The following is a 13,179-nucleotide window of genomic DNA, read 5'->3' as shown; positions in this document are numbered from 1 at the left end:
TTTTTTTATTGATTTACTTTCTCCTTTAAAACAAATACCTTTCTTTTAATGGTGTTTCTGATTGTGGTGCTTTCAGAAAACTTGTCTTTGTGCACACACACGGTCTGGTTGACCATTATAGCTCCAATGTGGGGCAGTTGGAGAGCTGTTTGTCATGGTTCCATCTGTGAGGTTAGATCTGTCAGTGCTGGAAGTATGAGGATGGGTGGGGACAAGAAAGCTGATCTATGGACAAAAAAAAAAGTGGGGGGAGGAATGAAACTGAACAGCGAATGAGGGTGTGGAGGTATGACTGAGCCTTTCGACATGACTTTGAAATAGTTAGACAGCTAGAGAATTCAGAAGGAATCTGGGGCAAATGAGGGGTTATCATAGGCCTGTACAGAAGAGGGAGCCCTTTTCAAGGTAACCAAGGAGAAAATAACAGATATTGTTGAGAGTCCAGCTCTAATAAGTTCAGCTCTGTAAGTGATTCTCTTCTCCCATTCAGAATGTAGTAGGTAATTATTATGAGTGTTAACATTATAAAAGTAACAGCCTCTGTTTTTTAAGTGATGAATCACTCCATTGGGGAAGCCTTAACTTCCTATTAATACATTTGTTCCAAGCATATGATCTACCAGGTCCTAAAATAAATTCTAAGCTTCCTAATATTAACCCAGTAAATATTTCCATTCCATTCAAAGCTTAAAAATGGAAATCAAAATAAATTGGGGGTAAGATATTTACTTTTGCACTGTGAATCAGAGGGTCTGTCCTTTCCGAGATCAGCCTTACAGGGTTACCAAGTGACCGATATTATACTGGATTCCTTCCTGTCATAATGCCATAAACATTCTGCTGGAACTTAGGTCAGTGCTTAAAATAACCTTGCTAATTGCAAGTCTACAAGTGTCGGCTGAAATTTCAGTTAGCTGCCATACAGCAGATCCAAATGCTGAGAAATCACTACTGTAGCTCCGAACGTGCAAGGGAAGCGCAGACAGGCCTAAACTTGATCTGCACAACAACACAGGTAGAGGCAGCAGACTATTTGCTATATTTCATGCAAAATAAAAGCTGTTGACTCGACACTGAAGATGGATTGGGTTACAGATTGTCTATGGCTCACTTGTCTGTCTTTTCAACAGACACTTGTTTTCTAAACTACTCATTTCATTGCATGCAAGTCCTTTAGCTAAGGAAGGGAAAATTGGACAGTTGTTTTTTTTTTTTTTTGCAAAGCTAATACCTGAAAACTCTCCTTCCAGTATAAATGAGGTAAGACACTATTAAAGTAAAATACTTTACAAAATATTAGAAGTGACTACTGCAATAAATTATCATTGTTTGTCAACTGTTTTTATCAGTAAATCCAAATTTCTTTTTAACCAGCTGTTTTTCAACTTCTAAAGAAGTATTGCATGACTTAAATGTGTTTCATTTTAAATAACACAGTTTGTCTCCTGTGCACTGTAAATCTTACTTGAAAAATTAACAGAACTTTTTCCTGTGGGTGTAGATTTCTTAATTTTGAGAAAAGCTTGTTCAGTCTCTTTCACTTCCTGTTCTATAAAATGTAAAGTTTCTGTAATGAGTCTTGGGTTTAAGCAATTTAAATCTTTCACTTCTGAAGATAAAAAAGTTGTTTGTCATGTGTAAATCTTAGTCCCATGTTTCAATGGAGAGATTGCAACTTTTTTTGTATATTGAGGTGAAACTTAATGCTCAATCCTCTCTATTCCCTGAGACGTTACTCAGCTAACTTTTTATAGGTCACAATATAATTAGAAGTAGACACTGTAAGATTATAATTACATTATTTTGGCTAAAACTTTGACCTATATTGTGAAGACATGTTTAGTAAAGGCTCAGGAAACCAACAGACTGAAAATAATGTAGGTTGTAGGTAAACATGGAAGTTCATAATTAAATCTAGATTTTTCTGTCTTTATTAGAAACTTAATAAATTCTGTAGCTCTTCATAGACTGAATGCAACATATGAACACTCTGATGCCTATCACAATTGCATCTATTTATGAGACCATTTTCAAAATAGCTTGTGAGCTGTATCGTTTCCAAAAGCCCTTTGTTTTATTTTTGTTCTCAGCTCACAATGTTTGTCATGTCCTGAGGAATATGCTCAGACTGCTCAAAACTGTCTGTTCTCTCTGCAAAATTATTCATTCTTTTGAAATGATATGTACTGGAAAAGCTCAGGATTAAGACAACAAAGCCTTTTGACTTCTAAGGAGCAAAATTGGCACTAGGTGGAAAATTCTTGACTGATATATAGTTAGTAAAAGGTGTCAGAAGAATGGGAAATCAGCCGTATATTATAGTAGCAGTTGCATCTCCTATTTGCGTAGGAATTTCTCATTACCTTTTAAAAGGTTTTTGGTTTTGCTCTTCAGCTGTCCATGCATCAGCTGCCAATTGCTCTTCTTTAGACTTTGCCAGCTAAGCAAGATACGACCTTCATTTCTATCATGGCAGTCCCTGCTGCTGTCTTCTCCAAAATACTATTTGTGAAAGTTTCATTTAAAGCTCAGAAGCATCAAGCAATGGAAAATTCTGCTCCAGCTATGTGTGCTAGCACTAGAAGTATGGTAGGTGCTTATTACATATATGTGACATATTTTTGGAGGGCAGGATATTGAATTGTAGGCAGTACTATAGATTGAAGAGAATGGACATAGAGGGGAAATATATATTAGGTTTGACTGACTTGCAGTTATCAATACTATTTCAAGGGTTTCTCAGTTGACCAAGTTTCCTTTTGGCTCCGTGTGACTCAGTTTCTCACAAAATTCTTGATGAAGTGCTGAAAAAGTATCTGTGAAGACACCTCAGTATTTAAGAGTGCTTATTTAAGAATACCAATACTCCTTCTACTTTACTCAAGTGTGCCAGTATTTATGCCAGGATTGGTTGATATGCTACTGCAGTTTGTCAAGAAAGAGAAAACTCTTGCATTTTTGTATTTCCTACAGCTTAATGGTTTTCCTGTTTGATAGAAGATGACCTGCATAGAAATATGCTGTGCAGTTGAAATGTGATAAAAATATAAAAGCTACAGAATCCCTTAGGAATGTAGGCTTTTGTGGTGTATGAGGGGGAGGGAGGTGTTTCTTGTTATCAGTTCCAGACCAGAAATCATAGTTTTGTGGTCAGGGCTGCTGCAAGTGTTTTTCTTTCCAAGGCTGTAATACAGTAACTCAGTCTTTAGCCTACCAGAGTTAGTCAGTCCCTCATTGTCCTTGGGCATTTTATATCACCTCTGCAAGAGGCGTAGACTTAGTCCAGTTACCTCTGCTAAGCTGTGAGTCAGGCTTTGGCAGGGAAGTTAGCTAAAGTGTGACACTGTGGGAGTGTGGTTACTGTATTTCCAGGCTCACATCCAGTCCAGCAGCAGCACGGCCACTTTATCGCCAAGGAAAGCTTGTGAGCAAAGCTAGGTCTCTGCAGACCCAGCTCAGTTGTTCCAAGAAGGGTATGGAAATATGAACGCTTGCAATTTGATGTGCTTCTTCGCTTGCTTTCGTCCCTGTCTGTAGTTCAGCATAGTGCAATCCAGGGATCCTGTACCATTTCTTGTGAATCTTATTATCTGAGGAAGATGAAAGGTCTGGCTTTGTATAAATTCAGAATTAAACTCCAGGCTAAATTGATGATGACTGTTTTTTGCAGAAAATAAAAATATTTACCAGTTAATAAAATACACAAATATGCATTTGAAGCTTGAAGCTGCATAGGTTCATTAACTTCCACACAGACAAGTTCAGCTATTGAATTTCAAAGGGTTCGTTCACAAGCCCAGGCATGGCAACAACCTTTTTTTTCTCATTGTGTCTATACAGTAGTAAGAGTTACGCTCTTCACTAAAAGCTACAGTCTAGACAAAGATAATTTGTAACTTTCATCCATATAGCTAGAAAAGAAAATTACATATAAAGAAACACAAGGCTCTTCATAGATAAACGCGTTCTTTTCTCTGCCAGCATAAGAAACAATTTATCTCAGTCAAAACCACAGGTCATGCTGTCTTGCTTTCTCAAAGATGTGAATGGCACTATGAAGTGCTTTATAAATCAAGGATCTTACTCCAGTTAGCAACTTGTAATAAATATATTTGCCTATATGTACATCTGTATATATAAAAATGAATAAATATTTAAATAAGCACTGCTCATTTCCTGCTTCTTTCAAGGCACTTCAGTCCTACTGTGTAATGCACAAGTACTTTCTCAAGCAGCATCAACATCTTAACAGCCATTAAGTCTGTCAGTGCTTTACATCGGAAAATTCTCTTTTAAAGCTAAAACCATCACTATTTGGAGAATTATCCGGCCAGAGCGCAAGTTGACTTCTCAGAGCTTTCATATTGGAACATGGTGTATCTGACTATGCTCTCAGAATATGTTCTATAGTCTTGTAACATTTCTAAATTACAATTACAGTGTATTTGAGTAGGTCTATGTTTAGTATTATGTCTAATTTCAAAATTAAATATTTAGTTTTAAATACAATATTAAAACACTAATGTCTGGAACTCTAAGTCTTATAAGCAGCCAGAACAAGAATCTACTATTAATACCACTGAATTTTGAGTTCATTAGAGCTAATTTAATTAGAAAGAGGTACTTTATTGTATTTATTGGATATGGCAATTTTTATGTTAGAAATATTTGTGATTAGTTCAGCAGATATGGTATAAAATCTGAGTTTTGATCATTTGCTATTTATACAGTATCCTTTTTACATGTAAATAAAAAAAATCAAGGGTATTATGGACATTATCTTGTTTGAAAAGAGGATACCATACACAAACCTTTAAATATACACCTGTATTAACCAAGAGCCACCTGTGGGATGGCAGTGAGGGTTAGAAACAATCAGATGGCACAAACTACTAGATAATGTATGTTAATTTTTTTAATATGCATAAATATGATTCAGTTAACTTTGAATGTCATGCCAGTCCCATAACTCCAGGTTTCCAATTTAGTCTCTGTTATATTCCTTCTCAAAAAAGCCTACAAAAAAAATCTACTGTGTTCTTCCTTCTCTGCATGGAAATGAGATTTTTTTGTTTAGTTTTTCCTTTATTACGTTTGAGGCCAAAAGCACAGGAACTTCCACTGTGACCTACACTGTACACAAAGAAATTAATAATTATTTCTAACATACTGTCTAATTGAGAATAATAAGGGGTGTTATTTGCCTGCTAGAAGAGCGTTTTCCATAAGTGCATCAAGAAATTTCACGTTTACTTTCAGAAGTAAAATTTAGAATAAAAGATCTTGTACATTTTAGAAGTTATTAAGATTCAATCTTCTAACTTGTTGTCTAGGGTTAAGATTGCGGGGTGACAATAAAACCCTGGCAGGTGTATTGTTAACCCCCTCTCCCCCGCCACTTCCCCCTTTTTGCCCCTCCCTCTCCCCCCTTCCCACAGGTGATCAGGAAGGAAAGAAGGACAGAGAGAAGAGAGTTGGAAAAAATTAACAATGTTTTACTAATGCTACTAATAAGAATAGAGAAAATAATACAAAATATACAAAACCAATCTTGAAAGTCTCAGCAACTGCAGAGCCGGCACCCGAAGTCCTGGATTGGACTCTGCAGCCAATCGGAGCTGGATTCAGTCTCTCACTAGGCCTCAGTTTGCAGGGACGACTAGCAAGGTCCTCTCCTAATGTCGGCCATAAGGAAAAAGGGAAAGGGGAAAAAGGACGAGATCCTCGTGATCTCCCACTTTTATATGAAGTATTCACGTGAATGGAATGTTATACACAGTTGGTCAGTTTCTTGGTCACTTGTTTCTCGTTGCCCCTCTCACGAGGTGTCCATCCATGCTTATCAATAAGTTTGCATTCCATTGCTAGGTTTACCAAAACGTGTGTCTGGTTCTCCAGGAAAATGCAGTTAATATGAAGCCTTTAGCTGACAGGCAAAATTCACTGAAAGAGAAACGTGTTTTTAACAAAACCAGGACACTTGTTTATTTTTTTCTAAAACTCACTCTCTTATTTCTTCATTCACATGAAGACTTTACATTTGTACAATAGCTTTCTACTGATCTTTCATATTGTTCTTCCTGGATGTAGCAAACGTATGTGTGGTGTGTTTGGTGGTGTGTTTTTTTTTGTGTGTGTGTGTTTTTGTTTGTTTTGGTTTTGGTTTGTTTGTGTGTTTTTTGTTCATTTGTTTGTTTGGCTGTTTTTTGTTTGCCTTTTTTTTTTAATCTAGCAATGATACATATTCTAACCCTGACTCTTATAAGGGAGTGAGTGATATCCAGTGTGGAACAGGCCTGCTGGTACTCTGGGTAGGTGGTAGCTGTTTCAGACTACTGGAAGTGCCTCCACATGCTTGGAGTGCTTTGTAATTGTTACTAACTCATTGAAGGATCTACAAGAGCTTTCCAGCTGACTTGAACATTTGTCATTCTAGAGAGAGGGCAGGAAGGTCATGAGCAGCAAGCAGCATGCAAGACAGGCTATAAGGCTTCTTTTCCATGTTTCTGAACCAAGCAAAAAAATCTCAGTGATCCCCATAAGGGTTCATAGATTAAATGTTTACTTTCTTTCCACAACATAAAAGGGAAAAACAGTGTTAACAAAAGAAAGTCTGGTAACAAAGAACAAGAGACTTTGTGTCCTTTTTGCTGTCCTCAACAATGACTGATGGGAAGTGTCTTCTAAAATCTGCCAGAGAAGATCTCGGAGACTTATTTGCACTGATATAAAACAGCCACTTAACTTGAAAACTTCCTTTCATGCTATCGATTTTCACTACAGAAAACTTGGCACAGATGGTAGCTCTTTACTTCTGACCTGTTCCGGAAAAGAAAGGAGAGCACAGTCACCATATTGAGCATTTGACATGAGAGTAAAGAGTTTTACCATCCTTCATCAAATTCTGTTACAGCCATTAAGCTTTAGTCAAAGAGAGTGAATAAGGTTAGTGTTCTCTGACTTGAGCAAGTGAAAACATTTTGATCAAAATTTTTTTCTTGTGTTCTGCATAAACATGCAGAAAGATCAATTTTTTTCTCCTGTGTGAACTTGCGGTTCCTTTTATTTATTTATCCTGATGTCTTACATTTCAGTAATCTGTTGCTGCCTAAAATATTTTGTGCTATTTATGTGGAGTTACACTTACTTTATTATTTGAAAATTCAGTATTTCAAGGATGAGATTTCTTCTTCTCCAGTAAATTTTTCCACTTAATCTAAACTCCTTTCTTCAAGAGCAGTTGATCTCCACTGAAGACCCTAATTAAATCTATTGAGTTTAATAAGGACAAGAGTCTTTCTGAAGAAGTTTATACGCTGAAAAGTCTTTTAAGAGAAATGCACCTTCTTTCTTGTATGAAAAATAAAAAGAGATTGGTTCATCAGAAAACAAAGATCCTATGGCCCTGCAGAAGGCTCAAAGAAATATTGAAATTTTCTTGTTTGGTGTCAAGAGTAATTCCAAATCTTCTTCAAACTAGAAAGGAGGGAACACGGGACACGGGTGGGACATATTCAAAGCTGAGCTGTTGGACTAGTAGCTGGGCTGCATAAACTTTGATGTTTTGAAAAGGATAACAGTTTTTGCCTGGAAAATTACTGAACTGTTGGTGCGTTAGCATCGAATTCTGCTAGTTATTTTATATTGTAGATCAAACTAGGAAAGTTCTGATCAAATAATAAGACTGGTCTTCTTTCTGCTTCTTCCTGTAGCTGACTGTAGCTGATTGTTTATCACGTTCCATTTTTGTATGTTTTACATGAAATAACGGTAGGTGTTTCCTCATAGCCAGTTAACTACTCTTTATGCTGAGGTCAAAACCTGCCTAGTCCTGGTCAGGCTACCAAGAACTGTTTCTTTTATCTACAGCAGCCTTTAACTTACATTTAGTATATATGGCTTACAGAATGCAAGAAAGTACTGACTACAGAGAGTAAAATAATAAGAAGCAAAGGTAGTTATCTAGATGGTTGCAAAATATGTCTTCATACTTCCATTATTGCAGAAAAAGTCTACTGTTGTGTGAAGAGATCTATAAGGTATTTGAAGGATTCTTAAAAAGTCTTTGCTCTTCTATTTCAGTAGATATGAATATATAATACATGATGAGTATGGTTAGTATAAAGCAACCTCATCATTTTTGTCATTTCTTTGTGATCTTAAATGATTAGTGCAAGATAAATGAACAGGCATTTGAAAAATACTTTTTTTTTTTTTGTCAGAAATAGCTAGAATCAATACCTGCTACTCTATTGCACAGTTCAATACTATATATCTTGCATGAAAAACTGCTCTAGAGCACCTGTGCAACACTGTCTTCAGTGAGCACGAATATGAGTTTTTCTATCAAGTTTAAATTTTTTTTACACACTAATTTTAAAATTTAGAAAGTTAGGCTTTTATAAAAATCAATATTCTTCAACATGCTTAAAGTAAGAGAAATGAAAAGTTGTGTGGTTACTCATTAAAGGAATGTCATACAGTGATAAGTTGAATGGGTCCAGTCTCTGAACATTGTGGGCTTGGCTGATCATGTCATGTACAAGAATATATTTCTTATTCTGAAGTTTTCAAAGGGTTTTCAGGTTGTAACTTTAGGCTTATTACACAGTGGAAACAGTCAAAGTTTAGGAATATTGAAGCAACTTTGGGCTGCAGATGTCACAGTTAGTTGCCATATTCAGTTCGTATATGTGGTTTCTTATACAAATGAAATTCATGCAGCAATTTTACAAATGTCAGGAATATCCCAGAAATGGCTAGCACAGATTTGTTTACATGATAGTCTTTCAGTCCCTTTACATTAAAGTACTGATTAAACTTAACAGGGGAAAGAAACATTGGAGAGCACTCTGTCTTCTCTGCAGCTACCCCCTACTGGGGGTACAGGCTGGCCCGGGTTTGGAAGGCACTTCAGCTGGTCCTGGAAATGAGCTGGATTGGCTTCCAGCAACAACTGCCCTGCTTCTGGACAAAAGGATCCTTTTGCTTCTTCCCAGTAGGTTTGATCCTTTGGCCCTAGCAATGGCCCATATGGCAAAACAAATGCAAGTTGCTGGAATCTTGAGACAGGAGCTTCACAATTAACATTTCAGGCATTGCTACTTAACAGCCTGAAGTGCTTAGTGAGTGACATCATATCTTACTCGCTTCTTGTTTCTTCTTGCTAGTTTTCCTTGCAGATTGATATTTGCACAAGAGACATCCTAATAAAACCCATCACATAAACTACTAATACATTTTTACAGAGCAGCTCCATGTCTGTTACAGTCCTAGACAAACCATTACAAATTCATCAACTCTTTCAAAGAACTGGTGATTTGACATCTATTTCACATTATTTTGAAGTGCAGGGATATAAGAATGTAACTCACTGATTCCTGAGATAACAGAATCCTGTAGAAACATGCCTACTTAGAGTTTATCAGACTGGATATTTATTTTCAAAATATTTGTTGATAATTTTGTAATAGTAATGTTGGCACAATAGAAAGTGGATGATCTTTTCTTAAAAGTGTGTCAAGACAGCTCCTCTCTTAAAGAAAAAAAAAAGAAAAAAAAACAAAGGAAAAAGGAAAAGAAAGGCAAAATATTTTTCTACAGGAAAAACACTTCTGTCAAATTAACATATTCCCATATTCCAAGAAATTTCTGAAAAATTTATCAAAAGGTAAAATTAAGATTTTTTTTTTTACTAGAATTTAGCAATGATGAAAATGTTTCTCACTTATAAAAGGGTAAATTAATCAAAATAAAAACCAATCTGTGAAAGAGAATTATGTGCAGAAAAGGATGGTAAGCCAGCTAAAGTTACTATCAGTAATACATGTATTATCATGAGGGGAGAGGGGAAAAGCTTACTTTGAGGAGCAATGTGATTCCAAGCTGTTGGTGTGTGTGGAAGGCAGGGTCAGTGACCTTAGAGCCCTCCCGGTAGCTGTTTCCCTGCTGCACTTTGCATTCTGCACCCAGTGAAATGTATTCATTTCCCACAGCCACCAAATGCCACAGTGATACCAGCTACAGTACTTCAGCACTTCAGCTCACTGTCTGACAAACTTGTGACTCATAGTTAGTCTAAAGGTTTCCATGGCAGTTGATTCTGCTTAGTCAAACTCTGGATTTTTCATGTATGGTTATTTTCTTAGACTTAACCATTTACTTTAAAAAGGCTGCAAGAGCAAATGTGAGTAGCATTTGCTCTTAAGGTTTCACCAGTAATCCAAACCAGAAGAGAGCAATTTTATCCTTATTATAACACTGTTTGGATGTACATGCAGGTAAATATGAAAAGCTATTTCTCTTTGAGAAGTCAGAGAGAATTTTAGAGAAAAAATACCCTTCTTAAAGCTGCGAATCTTTATTTGGTTAGCAATAGAAAAACCTCTCTTTTGTGCTCTTTTTCTGTATATAAGCATAAAAGAGCAATGCAGAGTGTGAGCTTACTTAGTAATTTTCAAGCACATTTAAAAAAAATTCTTCGGCAGATATTCTAATTTTTTTTTTTTCTGAAGAGAAGAATTTGTACATTCTGTTTGGAATATTTGTCTTCTAATGAATTAAAATGCACTTTAAAGGAAAGACTGAATAGGTAAGACATTTTCTTAACTCATAGCTTTTGTTTTGCATGTGCAGTAGTCTTAAGACTCAATGACAAGCTGGTTTTCCTACTCAGGTTTTATTGTGAGATCAAAGAACGGAAGTCTGCAGTATAGCTTCTCTGTCACTGATATTAACTTTAAAGCAACATATTGCAAGCTTTCATCTTGCAGTAGTTTCATGTACATCTTAACAGAATTTCTTGAAGAGCAGAGAAAACTATTTTCTAAAGTCAACATCAAAGCTTAGTTTTCATTGACTCTTGAGAGTTTGTTTATGCACTTTTTCTTTGTCTCCTGCAGTGTTTGCAGTTCAGGCTATTTTAGTTGGCGTGGAGGGCGATGAGCAGGCTGATGGATTCAGCAGCTGCAAATCACAGGATCAGCTGTCTGGAAAGCTGAGTGAAGTGGGCAGTTGGCAGCCACATGGATACAACTCCTGTAGTCCAAGAAATTCCACAGTCAGTCCTACAGGAGAGCCCACGAGAAGATAACAAAAATCTTTACCTTAACACTGCTATGAAACTGTGTAAAAATAAAAGTGCCTAGTGGGTGTTTGAGATCAATTATTACAAAAAGTTGTTTTGGAAAGGTTGCTTTCTAAAATTCAGGTTGTAATAGCTTCTAGTACAAAACTATATACTGATAAAATGGGGAAGGATTTCCATGCTTATATTTGTAGGCTGTATATTTCTGTCATTGGCCTGGAACTATGCATATTCAGAAATAGGTGCAAATAGATAAATACTGGTTTCTTATTACTTATAAGTACATGGATTATTTTATCTACCTGCCACTTCTGGTAAGAACAACTGGCACTCATCACTGCACTAAGATACTTTATTCGGATAGTGCTTGTTTTTGTTTATAAATACAAAGTGTAGAAAGGGCGCATGACAATGCTCGGCTGGTTTTGCTCTATGTAATGCTAAACCACCTGCAAGGAGTTAGGAAGAATGAGGCCAACAAGGCCATGTGGTACCAGGTCTTAATACTGAGCCTCAGTAAAATCAGAAACTTACATAACAAGGCATTTTTGTGCTGTATTAGAACTGCATTAATTTTTACAGAATATTCTTAAATTCCCAACTGTACTAGATATAATTATTTCACTTTGCTGAATTATATCTAAATCTAGACATCAGGTACAGTAATAAGAAAATCTTGTACTATATAATGCCAACTGAATTTGACATTATACTCTTTCCTCTCAATATCCCGTTTTGTGCCAGTCAAGTGTAAAGAAAAGATGCAAATAAATAGGCTGCAGCTTCATTAATGCTCTTCTGCTGAGGACTAATCAGCATTAACTTACATGGCAAATGTGATCATTTCTTCATAATCATGTTCTCTTGATAAAGGGCTGGCATTAGCCTTTACACAGCTATTCTTCTGGCCTTTGTTCAGCCTTCACTTTCCCATCATCACATAACAGTTAAAACCCAAAAGAATATCAATAGGGCCTAAGTTCTTTTTTTCTAGCTTTAAATAAGCTGGACTTCCCCCAAACCCAGATATAATCCATTTTATGCAGGAATCTGGCCTGTGGCAAAATGAAATCTCATTCTTTTGACAATAGCTACAGACTCAGCTGAAACAGCATTGTCCACGAAACAACGTTATGTGATACTGGAATGTGAACTTCTGGCTCCTAAGAATTTTTTTCAAGAAACACCCAACAGACTCATACATGACCATGTGCCATGCAGGTAGAGTCGGACCTATTGGGGACTGCTGATACCAGCTGTCACACAAGCGGCTAGTGCATGTTCAGTAAGACGCTTGTGTTGACACCACTGCTCTGCAAGCACACAGTGAATCCAGCCTCTTGTCTGTCTGCAGACTGCGAGTGCATGTGCAGGTGGATGCACGTAACTTCTGCATTCAACAAAACAACTACAGCAACCAACCAACAAAGCAAACACAACAGCCCTAAAGATGATGTTATGTGAACATACTTACCAGCAAAGGAAAAAAATCCTTTCTATTCTCCCAGGAAAGATGAGACTACAGTGACAGTTCAATGCTGTACTAATTCCAGGTCAGAAGGGAGAGGGAGCTGATGATAAAGTCACAAACTGGAGCTCAGAGTTTATATATTATGAGAAGGTATGCAGAGACTTGATTTCCTTCCTGGCTCATTCAGCCTCTCAGAAAATATCTTCCTCTCTTTTGGCCACCCACTCTTTCTAAAATGTAAATCCTTTCAGAGCTGGTACTTTGTCTCTGACTGAGGTTGTAGTCTTCTATGTTAAGATCAGAGTACATGACCTTGGATATGGATGAGGTCAGCCTTAGGTTCTCTCCATGTTACTGAAACTGTCAGGAGCGGTTAATTATCTTGTTAGAATGTAAAACATTTGGTGGCTGCTATGCTTGCAGTAGCCTGTAAGTACTTCAGACTTTGCTTTTTGAGTAAAATGAGCAACTTGTAATAAGCCATGTAAAAATTAACAGCCTATGTCCTTGAATATATACCTCTTTCAAACCTCTAGTGCATTTTGGTACAAAATTTTCTGTGTTGGTGTGGAAGGTTTGCCTACTTCAGAAATTTGAGATGCTTTGGTAGCTAGCATAATGG

General features: G+C 36.7%; 1 protein-coding gene across 9 annotated transcripts in view; it reads left to right on the top strand.

Annotated features, from left to right (window-relative positions):
- Window positions 1-13,179, top strand: part of AKAP6 (A-kinase anchoring protein 6) — a 284,148-nt gene that overhangs the window by 74,978 nt on the left and 195,991 nt on the right. The window contains exon 1 of one of the 9 annotated variants that reach the window (XM_021287395.2): window positions 850-1,015. The exons of 6 other annotated variants lie outside the window; for them this stretch is intronic. In XM_021287395.2, coding sequence (XP_021143070.2) covers window positions 935-1,015 — 81 coding nt within the window. In that variant the 5' untranslated portion in view covers window positions 850-934. Of the gene's footprint in view, window positions 1-849; window positions 1,261-2,456; window positions 2,590-13,179 lie in introns of those variants that run through there. 2 more of the 9 variants (XM_065064090.1, XM_065064089.1) reach the window with 2 other exon arrangements.

The sequence above is a fragment of the Columba livia genome, chromosome 5 (assembly GCF_036013475.1).
Source record: "Columba livia isolate bColLiv1 breed racing homer chromosome 5, bColLiv1.pat.W.v2, whole genome shotgun sequence".
Taxonomy (NCBI): Eukaryota; Metazoa; Chordata; class Aves; order Columbiformes; family Columbidae; genus Columba; species Columba livia.
The sequence above is the reverse complement of the archived record's forward strand: the minus strand, read 5'-3'. Positions and strand labels throughout refer to the sequence as shown.